Source organism: Medicago truncatula, chromosome 1, assembly GCF_003473485.1.
Source record: "Medicago truncatula cultivar Jemalong A17 chromosome 1, MtrunA17r5.0-ANR, whole genome shotgun sequence".
In the NCBI taxonomy this organism is placed as follows: Eukaryota; Viridiplantae; Streptophyta; class Magnoliopsida; order Fabales; family Fabaceae; genus Medicago; species Medicago truncatula.
In genome coordinates this window covers 53240418-53260253 of record NC_053042.1, presented here as the reverse complement: position 1 = coordinate 53260253, position 19836 = coordinate 53240418, and the positions used below count along the sequence as shown (strand labels likewise).

At 32.2% G+C, this 19836-nt stretch overlaps 2 protein-coding genes across 5 annotated transcripts; one reads left to right on the top strand and one right to left on the bottom strand.

The window, feature by feature from the left end:
- Positions 1 to 2227: 2227 nt before the first annotated feature.
- On the bottom strand, positions 2228 to 9915 carry LOC25485478 (uncharacterized). Of its 4 annotated transcripts, none has more exons than XR_003007440.2 (12): positions 9676 to 9915; positions 9500 to 9584; positions 9183 to 9252; positions 8169 to 8229; positions 7085 to 7138; positions 6689 to 6845; positions 6510 to 6597; positions 4939 to 5048; positions 4168 to 4274; positions 3474 to 3632; positions 2860 to 2970; positions 2228 to 2775 (listed from the first exon to the last, which is right to left on the bottom strand). XR_003007440.2 is itself a non-coding variant. In XM_013614699.3 (11 exons), the coding sequence occupies exons 1-11, from the start codon at positions 9862 to 9864 to the stop codon at positions 2659 to 2661; spliced, it is 1149 nt and encodes a 382-aa protein (XP_013470153.1). In that variant the 5' UTR covers positions 9865 to 9914; the 3' UTR covers positions 2228 to 2658. The 4 variants fall into 4 exon arrangements, 1 of the variants encoding a protein (XP_013470153.1); XR_003007441.2 differs by lacking the exon at positions 2228 to 2775 and adding an exon at positions 3052 to 3396 and having other exon boundaries at positions 2858 to 2970; XM_013614699.3 differs by lacking the exon at positions 3474 to 3632 and having other exon boundaries at positions 9676 to 9914.
- A 1105-nt stretch (positions 9916 to 11020) lies between these two features.
- On the top strand, positions 11021 to 13933 carry LOC25485477 (receptor protein kinase-like protein ZAR1). The gene is made up of 2 exons (XM_013614697.3): positions 11021 to 12730; positions 13065 to 13933. The coding sequence occupies exons 1-2, from the start codon at positions 11257 to 11259 to the stop codon at positions 13718 to 13720; spliced, it is 2130 nt and encodes a 709-aa protein (XP_013470151.1). The 5' UTR covers positions 11021 to 11256; the 3' UTR covers positions 13721 to 13933.
- The last annotated feature ends 5903 nt before the right edge of the window (positions 13934 to 19836 follow it).

Sequence of the window (19836 nt, the reverse complement as noted above, 5' to 3'; positions counted from 1 at the left end):
TGTCACAAAAGTTGTTAGGAAATGGATGTACAAATATCATTTCTCATATATATATATATATATATATATATATATATATATATATATGCCATATCAAATGAGAGGACTCTTTATAATGAGATGATTAAATCTCAACCTTTAGATCTAATCAAACGGTTATGGCATATGTCTTTTTTCTGTGCTTTTCTTTGTCTCCTTTCTCTCCCTCACTCGTATCCACGACGCTTCTATCTTTTCTGCTTCGTCCAATTCTTATTTCATCCCTCTTTTCATATGAATCACCCAACCTAGAGGCAATTAATTCACCATATTCTGCAATTGTTTCATTTCATCCCAAATTAATTCATCATTAAAGGAATTATGGTGAGAATCAAAAGCTTGCTGAGTTTCATAGTTAAAAGATAAGCTTTATAAAAGAAACTTTTCTCCCAAATTCTATCTCATAAATTAATTAAATTTTATTTAATGGAGCTGATATAGCAAAATAGCCTTGCACGGAATAATGGAGAAGTTAAATTTGAAAGAGACGAAGCACCAAAAACAAGAAAAACTTGTTGTTTGATCCAGTGATTTTCAACCTCCTCTCACACCCACGGAACAAAGGAATTTCTTCATTATCAATCGACAACCTTTAAAACAGAAAGATCTAAAATAGCTGACAAAGGAAATTAAACCATAATGATGTGAATCCCGTTGATGAGTAGATCTGAAAGTGTTAGTCAGCGACGTTGCTGTTCATCGGTGTTCATGTTCATCGGAGTTCGTCGCCGCCATTCTGGGAAAAAAGGTTTTCATGGTTGTTCTTGTTTTTGGATCTGAGTTTATATGTTCTTGTTTTCCTGTTACTTTTTTAGATGGGATTTTCATGGTAATTTTTTATTATAAATTATAATAATGAAAGAGATACTAGAGATAAAATAAAAATTGTATTTTGGAAATGACCAAATGGAGAGGAAATTCTATGAAGAATTGAGAAGAAGACTGGAAAAGAAGAGACATGGGAGAATTGAGAGTAATCTCATACATCAGTCACTATTATAAGATTTTTAATCAGGACCATTGATTTTGATCTAATGGTTGATAAAAGACTCTCTCATCTCTCATTTTAACTACTCCTCTCACATGATATGCCCTATATATATATATAGTTCAAAGACTCAAGTCTTCAGCTCTTCGAAAAATCCACCTAATTGAATAACCGTGGTCAATTCAATGACAAGAATGTGAAACCTTTGACATTTTAGCACAAAGAACTAGTAGTATTTTATATGACTCGGCTTACTTCTTTATTTGTCAGTTTAGGATAAGATTAAGATTAAGTTCCTTCATTCACAATTCAGACTCATGTAGCCGGCAACAACAACAACACTCACACGTTATTTGCTTCACACATACTACTTTAGAATTTTCCGCCAAGAAAAAGTTAAGACATTAACATTTAAGAGGATAATAAAGTTTTATTGCCTTCCCTTCCCCCCTTTACTCACATTCTTTTTTCTTTATATATGAGCCACTATTTCCGTGAGCTTTTCGTACCTACCAAAGGACAAGATATTTATTGTAGCATCTCTCTTTATCTTTGGTTTTTCCACTTCCACGCACAGTTTACAGAGACAAACATAGAATTATTGGAGCCTTGCGCGGCACAAAATGGGGAGGCAATGGAAAGAGATAGGGTTGACAAGGCACCATGTTGGTGGCAGCTTGGTTGAAGAGATTGCAAGTTTAGTTTTCATGCTATGTGCAGTATTAGTGACCCTTTCCCTTTTTGCTGCTATTATCTTCTTCTGTGCAGATGGAGTATCCAAAACATCAACCAAAGCCTCCGGCGCGACAGCCAACAACTACGCCGGTGGTTCTGCCTGCGCTGCCGCCGGGTGTGGAGCTGGCTGTGGCGGAGGATGTGGTGGTTGACCTTTGTATATTATCTCATCAAACTATATATCATCATCATCATCAGTCAGTGCTATGAAACTAGATAGGGATTTTTTTAATTATAGTCAAAATAGTATAGGGTGCTATTGCTAAGACTGTACAAGGAAAATTTGTTATCTTCAATTGAAAAATTGTTTTTTCATGTAAGTTGTAACAATGGGTGGTGCCCTTCAAGGAGGTCCATCCCATAACCAAGTGTACAGCAGTGTTGCAGCAAATTATAACAGTTTAATAAGATGCAATTGAGATCATTGACTAGGTATCTGTTTAGCATATAACTTGCTAAGTTGGGTTTATAAAAAATATTCCCAGAATAAAAGTTACCACAATTTGGCAACATGACTCAATTTTTTTTCCCTTTGAAAGTAGACCACACCAGTTAACAAATCCCAACAAGAGTGTTCATTTAATTCAATTGGTGCATTCGATTTATTTTAAAATACATCATGATATTAATATACTAAAATTCAAGAATGGACATGTCCTTATATTTGTGCATGAGTATTCAATAAGTGTCAGGCACACACATGACTCCTCTTTGAAACTATAATGAAAAGGATAGTTCGATGAACATAAAACCTTGGATCAGAAAACTGTACCTCCTGCGATTGTTTTAAAATGTATAGGAACAAGGTCGCCACTTTTATAATGCGGATCTGTGCTTCATGAAGGAAGCGATTTCACCCTTCACTATAATATATTGACCTTCAGCCATAAAAATATCTACGTCCCACTTTTTTTTCTAATCTCAGTAGAGGATATATCCATGCGGAACTGTTCAGCTGGAATGGAGATGAACATGTCTTTTAGTTCTTCAGGAACATTCAAATCATCAAGAACCTGTAGCACCACACAGTATCCTCAATAACATTTGAAAAATAAATATACCAAAATTAGAATTGATCTTTTCTATTGAGGAACTACCTTAAATGCACCATCTACATTCCGACCAGCCACAAGGAAGGTGCATCCTGTTTCTTTACAACCACCAAGTATCTTCAGCATCTTATTGTAGTCCCCATCATAGTATTTAGGCTGCAAGAGTAACATAAATGTTAAATAACAAATTAAGCACGGAATGCGAATTTCAGGTACTGATTAAGTCACTACATATACCATTCAGACTTGTGGTTTGGCTGGCATCCACGAGGCAAAAATGAGAAATAAATAATAAGACACTTTTATTTTTGTGTATTTTCTTATGTTTCCTTAACATGTTTAGCCTCTGAATTTTGTAGACATAATGCAGTTTTCAAGAGGATTTTCACAACATTTGAGAAATGTCATGTGGGATTTCAAGAATACTATCTCCTCCCAATTAACTCAATCACCATATTTATGACCTATGCTGGGAAAGGATCCTCTTGTGTGATATTTTAAGATGACATTGATTTTCATGTAACAAGATCGTGTGGGAATTGTATCTATCCTCCATCTTCATAAAACTTGATAGGGATCCACCTATATATTATTTAATGTTTAGGACGAGAGAGAGAGACGCAAATTTTTTACATGATCTAGTCGTGTGAAAATCTTACATGAAGGGATCCGTTCCTAAGATTTGCTAACTCTTTGCCAAGCACAACTCTTCAACAATTTCCACCACCGATGACATTCTATGATCTCTTTTTGGATCTATTGGCCCACTTTCCATCATCTCACTGTGTATTTGAATCACATTATCTCAAAATAGAATGCTGCAAAATTATATCAATGTCACTTGTACACAACTCAGACTCAAATTTATACAAACTCATTATTCTGAACTGATGTCAACCATCTTACTTATTCGCCCAGAACCTCAATTAATGTTTTGGATAAATAGCAATTTCAATGTCCTAGGCATAAATTTCCATGTTTGAACAAAAAAGACAATTTTGTTAAACAAAAGTCGGTCCATTTAAGGAATATAATTAAACATGAGCCAACCACTACAAATTGACAGTTTGACACACAGTTTAAGGATCAGAAGACAAAATAAAAAGCATTTGTTGAAAGAACATTCCAATGACTAAATGATGCGCTTTAAAAAAGCAGCTAAAGTACTGTCCACCAAAAAAAAAAAAATCATATGGGATAGAAACATGGTCCAACAGAATCTAGGGATTGAGTGATTTGCAAGCTGAGATTACATCCCTAGAAACAATCAAGTATTCAAGTATTGAAAAATTGCAGGACAAGGAAATAATGAAATTCATGTAAAATTGATCCAAGTAGTAAGTAGTTTCATACATTAATAAGCCTCACTGCTGTGTCAGCACCAATTACAAAAGCACTGCCGGGAAATAGTTCAGCCTTCTTATAAAAATAAGGCTGATTGGATATAATTACTGTCTGTCCTGCATTTATCGTAGAGAAGCCATTTACAACTTTAGGTGGTTCATTAAACAATAATAAACTAAGTACTGAAAAACAGTGTTAAGCTCTGAGTATCATATTTTTGCAAAAGTGATGAAAAATAGAGAAATGGAAAGAACAACTTTATAGAATGAACAAATCTAAACAGGAAAACCAAGAGATACCATCCCCAAGGGTTTCTGCTTGTCATCAGAGCTCTTGATCGGTTCTCTCCCAAAAACAAGTGGCTGAATGTCTACTTTCTACAATAACCCTGTATTTATCTAACTGAATCTCCCCTAACTAACTAACTAACTGCCCTAACGAATCCTAATTCTTTTGACTCCTCTTAATCCTACTCTTCACTATAACATATTGCCATATGAGTTTATCTTAAATGCTCAAAATAAAGCACATATGAATCTCATTCAGTATTAGCTACGTAAAAATACTATCACATTACCAATTACTTAATATATGGTACATCAGAAAGGCAATAAGTCCATGTTAAGCATAAAAATAGAAGCAGAGTCTCCTTCATAAAATAGTATAACAGATGATCTTTAAGAAACTAGTGTGCATAGTTAGGACCTGTGTGTTATTCAAAAACAAAAAGGAACAGTGTGTTTTGTATATTGAACCAAGGAGAGAATAAAAGAATCTCACCAACTTTTTCAAATTGGTTGACGCGGTCTTTGATCTGAGACACTGATAATGGAGGTTTGTCTGCGTTGACCGCAGATAGTTCAAAACATGGATACCCATCACCGCAGATGCTGCATAGATGTGCTTTAATAAGTGAGACTATGAATTACAATTACCAATAAATGAAAATAAATTTAAATAAACCATCATACATATGACTGATCCTAATTAGACTTTCAAAAGAGATTTAATTAAAAAAAATCAATATATAATATGATATAATCTAAAGATTTGAAATTGTATAGTTTACACTTGTTGTCCAATTAATGATATTTGAATATCATAGCATTGACATAAAATATAAATTTTAAAGAGAATATTTTATGCTTTATTATTAGCCCTATACGATAAGTTATTTCTTTGCTTTTTCATTAACTAATTATGATAACTAATATTAACATTTTGGCAAAATTACACAATTTGTCCTTTTAACTTAATTTTAGGTAACACTTTCGTCCTTTGTCCGTTTGTTTTCCCAATTTCATCATTTATGTTATAATGAGGTAACTGCTCCGACCTTTATCTTTTTTTTCGCGATTTAGTCCTTTATGTTATAAAATGTCAACATTGATATCCTTTTTTATAGGCATTATTCAATGAAATTTGGGTTTCTATGTTTGTATGATGAAGATTTGGGTTTTTTATGAGTTTGATGAATTTTTTATAAGTTTTTTTATGAATTTTTTTATTGGGTTGATAAAAATGGATAACAATGTTGACATTATATAACATACATGACTATATCGCAAAAAGAAAAAGATAAATGATGAAAGTGTTGCGTAATAATAACATAAAGGATTAAATCAGGAAAAAGAAGATAAAGGACAAAAGTGTTACCTGAAATTAAGTTAAGAGACGAATTGTGTAATTTTGCCGAACATTTTTCAGTAAATAGTAATATACTCCCTTCATCCCTTTTTATAAGAGCACCCTTTGTAGTTTTCACATATAATAAGAAAAGAAGAGAAGGTAGTATATTTAATATGTCTATTTTATGTGTATATGTACCTAAAATACCCGTTTTACACATATTAATTTCACCCAATAAAAGAGTGATTGTTAAGAGTGTTAGAAAGAGTGTTACTAGCATTCCTCATATAGTTAACCTTAACTTCATATGTTCCAAGACACATAGTTATATTAATTAGCCTCTAATGTCATAATGAAATTGGTCGTAATAAGAGCAGACTGTGAACCCAGGTGAACTATACTGGTAACTCCAAGGGTTCAAATCCTACAGTCACCACGTAAGGAAGGATTTCATCTAACCACTGTTCCTGATCCCAACGGCTAATCCCACAGCTATACTTGAGGGAATTCCCATTTATAGATTAAAAAGAACAATAGGCTGACGAGCACATATTTATAACAAGCATATAAAAATAACAACAAAAAGTAAGAAGAAAGATACTTGTATTTTATAAGCAGACATTAAATGAATCAAGAAACAACATATCAATTTGTGCATTTTTTTCATCAAATAACATAACATGTATTCTATACTTCCGTCAAGAGAACATGAGTTTCTATACCGGGTTGCAACTTCCATGAGCTTGATATGCCCATCATGTAAAGGATTGAAAGAACCAGGCAGTATTATTTTCCTTTCTGCTGGTATCTCTGAAACCAGAGAATAAAAAATTATCAATAACAAAGTAAATCGTCATTGTAACTGTAATAATATTGCTTCTGCACAAAGGTTTAACTATACCACTTCTAAATGGATAAATCTTGAAGCATATTTGACCATTTATAAGTTGCTCTAACTCTTGATCTTCATTAAATTGCTTTACACATTCATCGGATACATCTGATTCACTTAACTCCGGAATATCATTTGAAGGAACCTTGCATGCATTTGCAATAGCCTAGAACAGAACATAGTAAGGAGCAAAAAGAAAGCCAAAAAATTAAAGATAGTTAAACAAATATGAAGAAAGGAATAAAATAAAGTTTAACTTCCAAATAATCCTGATCTCATTTTATGGGATCTTGGATGTTCTAATACATAATCTTATGAAGGAGAAAAATAGAAGAAAACATCATGTAAATGCAAATAAATAGCAAAACAAAAATATTCACTTCTTTTATCAAACCTGCTACACACCTTGAGCAAAAGATGACTAGAAACTCTGTCTTCTTCTTCTCGAGTACGAAGCCCCTAAATTAAAATATTTAGCAAAATAAATAAATAAATAAATATAAATATTCATTATGTTTGTGTGGTGGTTGGGGGAGAGGCTGGTAATATATTACCGGTTATCTTTTACAAATAAGGAGTATATTATCATCCTACACCTTTTTCAATTGGACAACAAACTCACTCTTCTCCTTTATAGAACTACTCAATCAGTAGGTAGTAATGTATATTACAATTTTTATTTATTTTTGAAATCCAAATCTTCCATTTTCTTGTTTGCTTCCCTTTCCTACCGCTACTTTGTCGGAAATGTTCCGCGGCATTACCTTGTTCCTCTATTGCCACCATCAACTGGTTTTGGTAGTTTTTGTGTGAAAGTGAGGTTTGGCACCATAAAACCACCACCTCCGTTTGACCATTTCAGACCACTAGGGTTGTAATTGAAGTGAACCATAGAAGCTTGTTCTTAATGTGAAAATGAAGACAGGAATACAAAACAAAATGAAATATGAAATATACTCACATTTCATTTTTGGTGTTTCTAGTTATTATTCTTGACTCTTTTTCTCTTTATTTATTAACTGTTTGAATTGATTGCCAGTTACAACTTTTATTCTCAGTTTATTCTAATCTTAATGCAGAACTACTCAAGGATATATCCGTAATGTTCTATCTGATGTTACTTCCTAGCTTTATCTTGTACGATTATTGTAAGCTTTCTTAATAGATCTTGTTTTGACATGATTGAATGCCTCAGGCCTATTTGTTCCTGGATTAAGAGCCTTTAGTGACTGTAGGAAAGGGAACAGAAACAAAAAACTGAAAGGTTTAGGTTTCCAAAAATAAATAAATTGGAAAGGGAGTGAGTTTGTTGTTCAAATAAAAAAGGTGTAGTTGGCTAATATACTTTATTTTATTTTTTTGAAAAATTGGCTAATATACTTTTAATAAGTGATAGTGTATTAGCAAAGTCCTGTGTGTACATGATATTATCACAGGTTTAGCATTAAGTTCAGAATGACATTTAAAACAAAATAGAAGATAACAATACCTTAGTCAAGGTCACCTTTGATATCCAAAGTCGATCAGCTGTCCTTGTTGACATATAAAATCTACAAGAGAAAAATAAAAAAGTTCAGATGTGATTAATCTTCACCAAAAATCACATATGGGGAGCAAGGGTATCACAGGCGTAACTGTGCGATTAGAAAACAGTTTCTTTAAATATAATGTGACAGATTAACAAAATCCAAAGTCATGAAATTGAATTAAACAAAAATAAATCCAGAGGTAACTTGAAAAGAAGTGACGCACTTCTATATGGTTAAGGTTAACTTGTACCAAGTCATCACAGTATAGTATCTTCATGTATACATGACTAATACAGCTAGCTCCATTTAGGAAAAATATACAATCACAGGATGTGATGAGCAAATAATCAATAACAAGAGGACATTGAGAAAATATGTGTCCTCGTTATAAATCTTATGTGGTGGATGATAATCTCGATATTACTTTCTATATATGATTACTAAAACAATTGAAGGCATTATTAACAAATTACAGTCGTAGTAGATAATAGTTTGCATCGTCTCACTCTTGAACAAATAGAGTCTATGAATAGTTCCTGAAACACAAGTTTTTATATTTTATAATCCAAGACGTACTAGCAGGTTATTTTCTCTTTTCTTCAAATCCCACCTAACTTCTCAATGCTTTCCAGCAAAAATTGATCTACAAACCCAGGCACGTTAACCTAACCCTGTTCCCATTACAAATAAGTTTCACCTATTGCGATTCCTTGGGTAGTTTAGTTTCACATTGAATTTCTAGATTGATTTTGCAAGATCAATCTGAACCATTGCCTTAAACAGAAAAATTACTTTGAGGTCAGTTATGTTTACTCAAAGAATGACATGTTTAAACATAAACTGGAATCCCCCACGAGGAAACCTTTTCGGTAGCAAAGCATATCAGAAAACTATTGAAAACCTTATAAATAAGCTGAAATTGAATAAGGCAAGTTTCATTATACATTTTTAATAAAAGTAGATTTAGAGAATACCTGTGTTCCCCATGTTTTGGACGACCGCTAGCCAAAGAACCAGTGAAGCCCACACCAATAACTGGGGATCCTAATCAACAAGAAAAATGCATACCACCTTAGCATCTGTTTGGATAAACAACTTACTTAAGTGTTTATAGCATATGCACTAATCATATAAGTGCTTATATATAATATATTTATATAACAAAAGATAAACCAAATTCAAATTGTTTTCATATATAAACCAAAAACAGCTTATATAAGTATCCCGGATACAGATATTTCTATAAGAGGTTATAAAAATAAGCTATTTTGATTAGGATTAATGAAGCAACCTGGAGAGGAGAGCTTAAGAGCACGGTTATAAGCCAATAAAGCCATATCGTCAGCAGTCTGTTGACTACAAAAATGCAATGGAATCTGTAGGAACAAAAACAATGAATAATAAATAAAAACGCAAGTAAAAGTGGGTTTGATAATGATAAAAATTGAAGATGGAAAAGGAAAGAACCTTGGCCAGTAACTGAATCAGAGACATTCTAGAATAAGGAACAACGGCTTCAAGAACAGTATTGGAAGCACCAGGAACAGAAAGTAACAAACCCAGAATCTGAGAAGCTCCGCCAGCGAGATAGAGAACGGTTTGGTATGGAGAGGAGTGTATTGCTTCTACGGCGGTTCGGATGCAAGCTTCCGTCATTCTCTCGTTACGTTAATTGTAACTGGGAGTTGACAAAAACCACATATAATGTTGCTCTTTTCACCCCGAGATAAATAATTTCGGAATTATATTCTTTTTTTTTTCTTCAATAGTAGTAATAAATACTCTTTTTCTCTCAAAAAAAAAATATTGTTGTAAACATTAACAAATCCACTCTTTTAAAGGTTAAATTTGTAAAACGAAATTAATACGATAATCAACTTTCTTAATTTTCGCATATTTTGATAAAAAGGTACTCTTTCCATGTTATATTAGATGACTTATTTGATAATTTACATTTTTAACCTAACACACTTTGACTATGTTTTTTTACTAATATATAAAAATGTTTGAATTGAATTAAAAAATTATGCTTATAAATGTTTGAATTGAATTCAACAATATTTTAACTTTTAAGAAGTTAAATTTACTATCTTTCAATATTTTTCAGTACAATATTTCTATTTTTATCATCTTAAGTACATTAAGGATACTCTTTAGTATTTCTCTTAAAAAAAATTATAAATAAATGATGTGTATGTATGGTCTATTTAACAAAAAAGAAATGTTAATTTGTGCTCGCAGGATACATGTTATGATGCCAAAGATAAAATTTTGCATTGGAAATTGCACTAATCTATTGAAATTTAATTTAGCTCAATAAATACTTTCTTTTTTTTAAAACTTTAACATGTGCTCTTAGGATATAAATTAATATGACTCTTAAGAAAATTGTGGATGCTCTTAAGACATTGTTTAAAAAAAACTTTTATAATAAAAATTGTGCAGTTATAATTTTTACATGTATTTAACTTTTATTTTAACATAAATTTTTTTATTAAAAAATCCTCAAATAATATCCTTAAAACACTGGTTTTGCAATACAATAATCTTTTCATTATGAGAAATGATATTTGTATATCCATTTCCTAACAACTTTTGTGACAACTTTCTCTCTCATATTTACATTATTTTTATTTTATCTCTCTATTGCTTTAATTTTTATACCAACACATACTTTTCTTTGTAAAAATATGATTGTGAACCAAATTGATATTTATTTGATAATTATATGGGAGACTATTGAATTTAGGGAAATATCGTGAGAAATTGAGAATGATACCGTGTCGGGCGTGAGTTGTTTCTCTCACTCCACTGAGAGACACTCACTAACCTTAACCTAAGCTAGGCCAACAAAGTCTTTTGCTTTCCCATTCTTCCACACAACCTTTTTTACTGTTTTCAACTATTTCTCTGTCTTCAACACCTTTGCATTGCTTTGTTTCTCCCCTTCTTTTCTTTTTCTTCTCCTTCTTCTTTCTCTAACAAAACCATTCCTCTCTTCATTTTTCCAGCTCCCAACGTTCACATAGTTTGAGAAGAAGAATTAAAATGTTCCCTTTTTCTTTTCATTTCCTCTTTTTTCTTCTCTTTTGCAACACTCTTTCACCTCTAGCTAATTCTCTAAACCCTGAAGGCTATGTTCTTCTAACACTAAAACAATCCCTCAAAGATCCACAAGGTTCTATGAATAACTGGAACTCTTCTGATCAAAACCCTTGTTCATGGAATGGAATCACCTGCAAAGACAAAACTGTTGTTTCCATTAGTATCCCAAAAAGAAAACTTAATGGTTCTCTTCCTTCTTCACTAGGTTCTCTTTCACAGCTTCGTCATGTCAATTTCAGGAACAATGAACTCTTTGGACCTTTGCCTCATGACCTTTTTCAAGCTCAAGGACTTCAAAGTTTGGTGCTTTATGGTAATTCCTTTTCTGGGTCTGTTCCTAATGAGATTCACAATCTTAGGTACCTTCAAACTCTAGATTTGTCTCAAAATTTCTTTAATGGGTCGTTTCCTGCTTCAATTGTTCAATGTAAGAGACTTAAAACTCTTGTTATCAGTAGAAATAATTTTACTGCTTCTTTGCCTGATGGATTTGGTACTGGTTTGTCTTCTCTTGAAAAACTTGACCTTTCTTTCAATCAATTTAATGGTTCAATTCCTACTGACTTTGGAAATTTGTCAAGTTTGCAAGGAACTGTTGATTTGTCTCATAATCATTTTAGTGGTTTAATCCCAGTTAGCCTTGGAAATTTGCCTGAGAAGGTTTATATTGATCTTACTTACAATAATTTGAATGGTCCAATACCACAAAATGGTGCTTTGATGAATAGAGGACCAACTGCTTTTATTGGAAATCCTGGTTTGTGTGGTCCGCCTTTGAAGAATCCATGTGGTTCTGATGTTCCAGCTACTAGTTCACCTTCCTCAAATCCAAATCTTCCTGTCAATTATCCACCAAATGATGCTGGTTTTGGTTCTGAGAAAAGCAAAGGGCTAAGTAAAGGTGCTGTGGTTGGCATTGTTGTTGGTGATTTAATTGGAATTTGTCTTTTAGGTTTGTTGTTCTCTTTCTTTTACTCGAGGGTTTGCGGTTTTACTCAGGATCAGGATGAAAATGATGTTACCAAGAGAAGGAAAAGAAGGAAAGAGTGTTTTTGTTTCAGAAAGGATGAATCTGAGGCACTATCTGATAATGTCGAGCAATATGATCTTGTTCCATTAGATTCCCAAGTGGCTTTTGATTTGGATGAACTTCTTAAGGCTTCAGCTTTTGTTCTTGGTAAGAGTGGAATAGGGATTATGTACAAAGTTGTTCTTGAAGAGGGGCTTGCTTTGGCTGTGAGAAGATTGGGGGAAGGAGGTTCTCAAAGGTTTAAAGAATTTCAAACAGAAGTAGAAGCTATAGGGAAGTTAAGGCATCCAAATATTGCTACTCTTCGAGCTTATTACTGGTCTGTTGATGAGAAGCTTCTCATATATGATTATATACCAAATGGAAGCCTTGCTTCAGCAATTCACGGTAAGTTTGTATTGACTTATATGAATTTTGAGCTTATCTACTAGCATAAACGCTCTTGAGATTGTTTGGGATAGCCTATGAAAATAGTTTATGGCATCTATAAGTTGTTTTCAGCTTATTTCTATAAGCTAGCTCTTCAGGATAGCTTATATGAAAACAACTTATAGCTTAAATGAATACTATTTAACTTTATTTTATCTTTTGTTATAGAAATAACTTATACAGCAGCACTTATATGATAAGTGATTACGTTATAAGCACTTAATTAAGCTGTTTATCCATACATTGTCCATTTGATTCATTGATAGTTTGATTTTGATTTTTATGTATTCAGGGAAGGCAGGACTTGTCACATTTACGCCGCTAACTTGGTCGGACCGACTGAAAATCATGAAAGGAACTGCAAAAGGACTGGTCTATCTGCATGAGTTCAGCCCCAAAAAATATGTCCATGGAGATCTAAAGCCAAGTAACATACTTCTTGGACATGACATGACACCCTACATTTCCGATTTTGGACTAGGGCGCCTCGCAAACATCGCTGGAGGTTCACCGACCCTGCAATCGAACCGAGTGGCTGCAGAGAAACTACATGAAAGACAGAAAAGCTTGTCCAATGAAGTCGCAACAAATATTATTGGAAGTGGTTATCAAGCTCCGGAAGCACTTAAAGTGGTGAAGCCATCACAGAAGTGGGATGTTTATTCATATGGTGTAATTTTGTTAGAAATGATGACAGGAAGATTACCTATTGTACAAGTAGGTAACTCAGAAATGGACCTTGTTCAATGGATTCAGTTCTGCATTGAAGAGAAGAAGCCTCTCTCAGATGTATTAGATCCATACTTGGCTGAAGATGCAGATAAAGAGGAAGAGATGATTGGAGTTTTGAAGATTGCTATGGCTTGTGTTAACAGCAGCACTGAAAAGAGACCTACAATGAGGCATGTACTTGATGCTTTGGATAGATTGTCTGTTTCATCTGATTGAGAAAATTCAGCTCATTTGGATAGCTTTTGGTTTTAGCTTTGTTCATGGTTTAAGAATGTCTTCTAATTGCTTGAATTTCCAAGGAGTTTCGTTACATGTATGAAATATGAATCCTTGTAATTGAAGCAGTAGAAGATAAAATGAATTTGTTCGACAAAAAACTAACCAATGTTTCTAAGATTCTCCCCTTAATTATTATTATTGTTATTAATATTATTGCTATTTTATGTGTAGAGTTAGCTGGAAGCTGGTATTCTATCTATTTAATATAGTACAAGTCAAGAGGAATTATTAATTAAATGATTAATGTTACTCATCCGTCTTTATAATTATAGTCACACACAACACACAAAGAGAAAAGAGAATGTCTGCATGTCATTCTATATTGGTTTTATTATTATTATTAGTGAAAATCTATCCACTCTGTTATGTCTCACCCTGTGTCTGCTTTTGCTCAGTTTTATGACTTTATTCCAAGGGGATGGTACCACTACCACGAATGGCTGGCTGCTTTATCATCTAGAACCCGTGACCTTCATCATTCACTTTTCCTCTCATTCTCATGTCATGACCAAACATTATTTGGGGGGGGGGTCCTATTAAAATTAAAATTATAAACAAGGAATTAGGAAAAGAATAAACATTTTTTCATGATGAGTAGGGTAGGTAACTGTTTTAGTACATGGCTCCTGTCTCTGATCGAACGTTTGCTTTATCTTTAATGTTATTTTAAAGCATTCAGGATCCGACAAAGATTGCATGTCATTAACAGTCACACTACTGTTAACGGGAACATAATCAAATACCAGTATTATTTTAAAATAATAATATAAGTATATTTTGTCAAGTACCAGATTGGAATGCTGTTTTAATTATGGTAATACTGAAATGTTTATAGTTTGATTGCATGAAGTCTCATTTTAGTCTATAAAAAAAAACGAAACTCATTAGTCAATGAAAATAAATTAGGATAATTTAGTCTTTGAATTAATATCCTTCATTGAACCGTGTCTAAAACGATGAAGTGGAATGTGAAGTTACTACTTACGTGGGATTAACATCTTTAGTCAACTAACATCGTGGGATTGTAACAAAAAATTAAGGGAATACCAACATTTTGTCATGGTAAGAGTGTGGAGTACATGGATTAGAATTGTTTTCCGCACGAATTTTTTAAGTTGAGTAAACATGGCTTCTTAAACCGATTTCGTGTCCCATTTAACATTAGACAATTTAACAAATAATGAGTGGTAAACAAACATTCGTTAACTTGTTTATGATTATTAGTCTTTAAGAATCCGACATAAACACATTTGTTAACTCCATTTGTATAGTGTACCGAATTAAGATATTATAGTAGTGTACTTTAAGAACTACAACTTAAATCAGAACAATTTAACAAGTACTATAGTTTTCTTGTTCGGTACAAAACAAGTATAGTTTTTATTGTACTACGATATAAGATATGAATTTTTTTATCTATCGATTTGATAGGTACGAGAACAAGTATTATTATTATTATTATAGTTATCTTATTAATTGTAATTTCTAGGCTCAATTTCTCTTACGTAGGTTAATCAGACAAACCAGATTAATACTTCACATTTATAACAGTTAAAGAAAACTAATTCCTACTACTAAATTTGAGGCTTTTTTTAAGAATTCTAACACTTGATTTTTCGTAAAGTAAAATGTTAATGGGCCAGAGAAAGAAGAGACTATCCTAAGAAATTCAATTTTTCTTAATTTGATAATTAAATGAAGGAAAAAAAAAAGCAATTGATTTTTCTTACATTGTTAATCACTACTTATGTTTCTTGCACGGTACTACTTTTATAGAGTACACTAGTCAATTTATTTTCATGAATTATAATTTGTTCCTTGTGATGTACAATTTCACAAGATTTTGCTGACTATTCTGTGCTGTGATAATGAATTGTTAGAAGATGGACCACGTTAAATTGAGGGAAATCCTTGGACTTTGGGATGCCCAAACCATGTGCCGCAAATTTAGGGAAATGAAAAGAAGTCTGGTAAATAATCTCATTGGTCATCTTTGACTTTGATGGATTCGATGTACACAAATTGTACTGTAATGATGCACTAGCTTTTTAAATCAGGATCATTTTTATAGAATGAAGAACTACCACTATTTATCAACTTTTATAATTTAGTAACATTATTTCACTGTTTATGAGAACCATACTAAATGTTTTAGCGTAAAAAATAACCAATATACATTATTACGTATAAATAATAAAAATAAAAAATTGATTTTGTCGAAACTTTTAGTAAATAAAATTTAGCTTTTATCATAGTAAAAGATAGAAAATATTTATAAAAAAAAAAATCATTAAAGTGTTGAATTAAAGACCGAACATCCCGATTTTTTTTTTTTACACAACATACCGAAAGAAATTGTCCAATACAACACCTTTCTCTGAATTGTAATGAATTTAACGCAAATGCTAAAGTATTTATGATGAAGATACATTTAGATGAAATATTTGAGTTTATTTATTGAAGAGTGTCTCGAAGATACTCGTTAACAAGACCCTTAAAATACATACTTATAGGGACCAAAAATTTATTCAGCCTATAAATTATGATATCACTTTTTAAAAATTGTTCACTATGATAAGGGAGTGAATTTTAGGTTTAAATTTCAGGGTAACATGTAAGTCGAGGGGTAGAGGTTCGAACACGGCGTTCGACCTAACCATTTCGACAATTTTGTCAATTTAGCTAGAACTTGTGACCATAACGGTATTCTTGAAGTTTTCTTGAATGTGTACATATCATTCAATTATTTAACATCATGTCATATTTTTATATTATATGATTAAAAATAGAATCATATTTCAAATGAATTTTACCTACAACCAAACTTCAAGTACTAAGAATTTACCACTAAATTAAATCCTTAAAAATATTATCACTAATAAATAAAAAGTAACAATGTTTTGGAAGTGCATAATCAAATATGTCTTCTAATTGAATTGCTAAACTTGAGCATTTTCTTAATGTTTTGGAGCAAAAGTGATGGTGAGAAGAACATTTTTCTCCATGTTAACCTTCACATAACCCCATCTCTCATTGTTCTGGACCCCCTCTATCTCTTCATCGAAGTTTTCATGCACAATCTAGAATGTGTTCTGCTTGGGAAGATATAATGTCCTATTTAAAAGCACGGTCGTAGTCAATGCTTGAGTTTCATGTATTTACAATGATTTTTTTTTTCTCGCAAGTATCTAAATAAATGAATGGAAATTCCAAAGGCACGTGGAAGACAAGAAAACCTACTCCATTATCAATCATTGAATGCATAAAGCTTATCTTCTGTTACTGTCAACATGGAAGACATGGTAAAAACATAACACTGCAAGAACAAGAGATGGCCAAATTGATCCTTTACAGAAGTTATTCTGGATTATGCTACCTAACATTGCTACAAATGTTGCTTCAAAAACATTGCTACAATGTTCAGACTTTGTGTCAATTTTTTCATTGTGAAAGTAGCTCAAGACAACAAATAGAAAAAATATATTAAACGAATATTGAACCTGCTGAACCAACATATATTTCATGTAGAGGTAACGATGTACCCATGGCCTACACATTTGTCATGACTGCATTTCGGTAATCTAGTAGCAGATGTTACAGTATAATTAAGGCACGGATGGTGTCTATTTTATTTATCTTCTTGCTCTCAACTATGTATCTGTTTCAACTTAGATTAGAAACATGAACATGATCCAAATCACACTACAGAAGCAAACTAAATTTGCCGTCAAGGTGTAAAACATTTTTTTTGTCGCAACCCTTTGGTTCTCGAAGAAAATAAGTTATGATAATCCACACTTCGATCAAAAGTGTATAAATTCTGATCAATAATTATTTTAGTTAGAATTTCCAATAGAATTCATTCCATTGTAAAATCAAACCTTAAGAGATTTAAATAAATATAATTAAAATTAACATGTGGTGAACTTTGAAGTTGGATTTTGATGTGGTTGCACTACACCATTTATCCTTTTTAACAACAATCGAAAAATGTTGCCACAACTAAGAAAAACGTCCCCTAAAGATATAGGGGACGTTTTCCGGGCGTCTCCTATACAAGCGTCGCCTATAGTCTATGGGGACGATTTTTCATGTTCTTTGGGCACAGTTTTTGAAAACGTCGCCTAAACCTTAGGAATAGGAGACGATTTTTTGGTGATTCTGAGGGGACGTTTTTAAATGTTCCCATAGGTTGCTTCAATTAATAATCGTCCCCTAAAATTTGAATCTTTAAGAAATCATAAAAACGTCCCCATAGCTTATAGGCAACATTTTTAGAGTGTCCTAGTAAAATTTTAGAATTTTCCAATTATTTTAGAAATGCAACTATAGCTTAAAGGCAATATTAAAATTGACAATTATAACTCAAACAAGATCGAATTTAACAATACAACCACAAAGGGTGTAATATAATAACATAGTTCAAACATTAATTCAAGACATAATAGTAATCAAAATGTCAAACATTACTTGATAAGTTTAATGCTTCGAAGTATAAGCCTAGCAAAATAACAAAACTATAGTTCGGAGAAGTTTAGTGGTTTAACTACAATCCAAAATGTGGCTTAACTACAATCCAAAATAAAACACCATCCAACTCGATCATTCAAGTTTATCTTGTAATTCATCAGCCAAACCGTCCACTTCAAATTCATCACCGATGTCATTCTCTTGAAATTCATCATCTAGGTCATCCTCTTGAAATTCATTATCTATATCATCCTCCTGAAATTCATCACTTAAGTTGTCCTCAAGAAATTCGTCCTCAAGAAATTCATCATCTACGTCTTCCTCCTCATCTATGTCATCCTGTACAACATCTTCATTGATAACTTGTTGCATAAGAACAAAATACATCAACCATAGATATTGTTTGGTTCAAAGGCCAATCAAAGACGTCAACAAGTGTTGTATCTCGCACAAATAAAAACCAAAACAACAAGTAAAACACAGTCAACATAGCCGCAAATAGGAAACTTGTTTTACACATTTTCCTTCCTTATTCTATCAATTGATTTTTTTTTTTTTTAAATCAAATATCCTCCGCCTGCAAATGCGAAGACTAATCCAAGTTATGTGAGACCCAAATGGATGGTGAAATGTGATTTAATTTTGATTAGGTTTGTCAACTAGTTGAATGTGTTTGGAACTTGAGACATAATTTCTCCAAGTTGTCTAGACTTCCAAATGTTCATCATGCTTCCATACTTTCTATGAGATATCTTCTGATCGGATCAATACACTGGAATATACCAAAAAGACTAAGACACCTTATAAAGTTGTCTAGTTAGGAAAGTACAAGACACACAATAACTTTAACAAAACATTACATACTTCTTTCGGAACCTTGAATAACTCACTCTAAATCCTCAAGAAAACCCTAAAATAAACAATAAAAAGACTTAATAAAACACTAAAGTATATGATACGATGATTGATGAGGAGTCATCAGTGACACTACCATTTATTTTTTGTCAAAATTGAACAACCCTCCATCCTAATAAACAATCAAATTTATTCATTATGACAAAAAATGTAAACAATTTAAATCATGCTAAGAAATTAGTAATTAATTACAACATTTAATATTGTTGTGGATTGGTTCACAGCTTTCTTGAATCAATTAACAAATGTAATAAGTTTAGAAACTTATCGAACCTTGATGAATATATACTTTATTAACTATAGAAAACAAATTAAAATATCATTAATTTTAAATAAAAAAGTCAATTTTGAATATCTGATAAATCGCACACAATTGACATTCTCTTATTCTCAAGAATTAAACATTACTATTGGAGTCATGCATTTCAATTCCACAACACCACCAACTACATGCATGATATCTTGCAAAAAATGCATAATTCTCTCGATATTCATGTATTAAATATGAATATAGGATTCATGCATTTAAATCACACACGCCCAACATCAACTACATGCATAATCAATATATCTTGCAAAGAATACACATTTCCCTTGTTTTTCATGTGTTAAAAATGACTATTTGAATAATGTGTGTCATATGAGAATAAATGTTATACATGTTAGAA

What these genes read in the sequence shown, in the direction of transcription:
- LOC25485478 (XM_013614699.3), bottom strand. Translation starts at nt 9,864, where the DNA reads ATGACGGAAGCTTGCATCCGAACCGCCGTAGAAGCAATACACTCCTCT. An exon ending in CCAAAACATGGGGAACACAG is followed by an intron (nt 8,230 to 9,182) that starts GTATTCTCTAAA and finishes TTTCTCTTGTAG; the next exon opens with ATTTTATATGTCAACAAGGA. An exon ending in CAACCAATTTGAAAAAGTTG is followed by an intron (nt 4,275 to 4,938) that starts GTGAGATTCTTT and finishes CGATAAATGCAG; the next exon opens with GACAGACAGTAATTATATCC.
- LOC25485477 (XM_013614697.3), top strand. Translation starts at nt 11,257, where the DNA reads ATGTTCCCTTTTTCTTTTCATTTCCTCTTTTTTCTTCTCTTTTGCAAC. An exon ending in CCTTGCTTCAGCAATTCACG is followed by an intron (nt 12,731 to 13,064) that starts GTAAGTTTGTAT and finishes TTATGTATTCAG; the next exon opens with GGAAGGCAGGACTTGTCACA.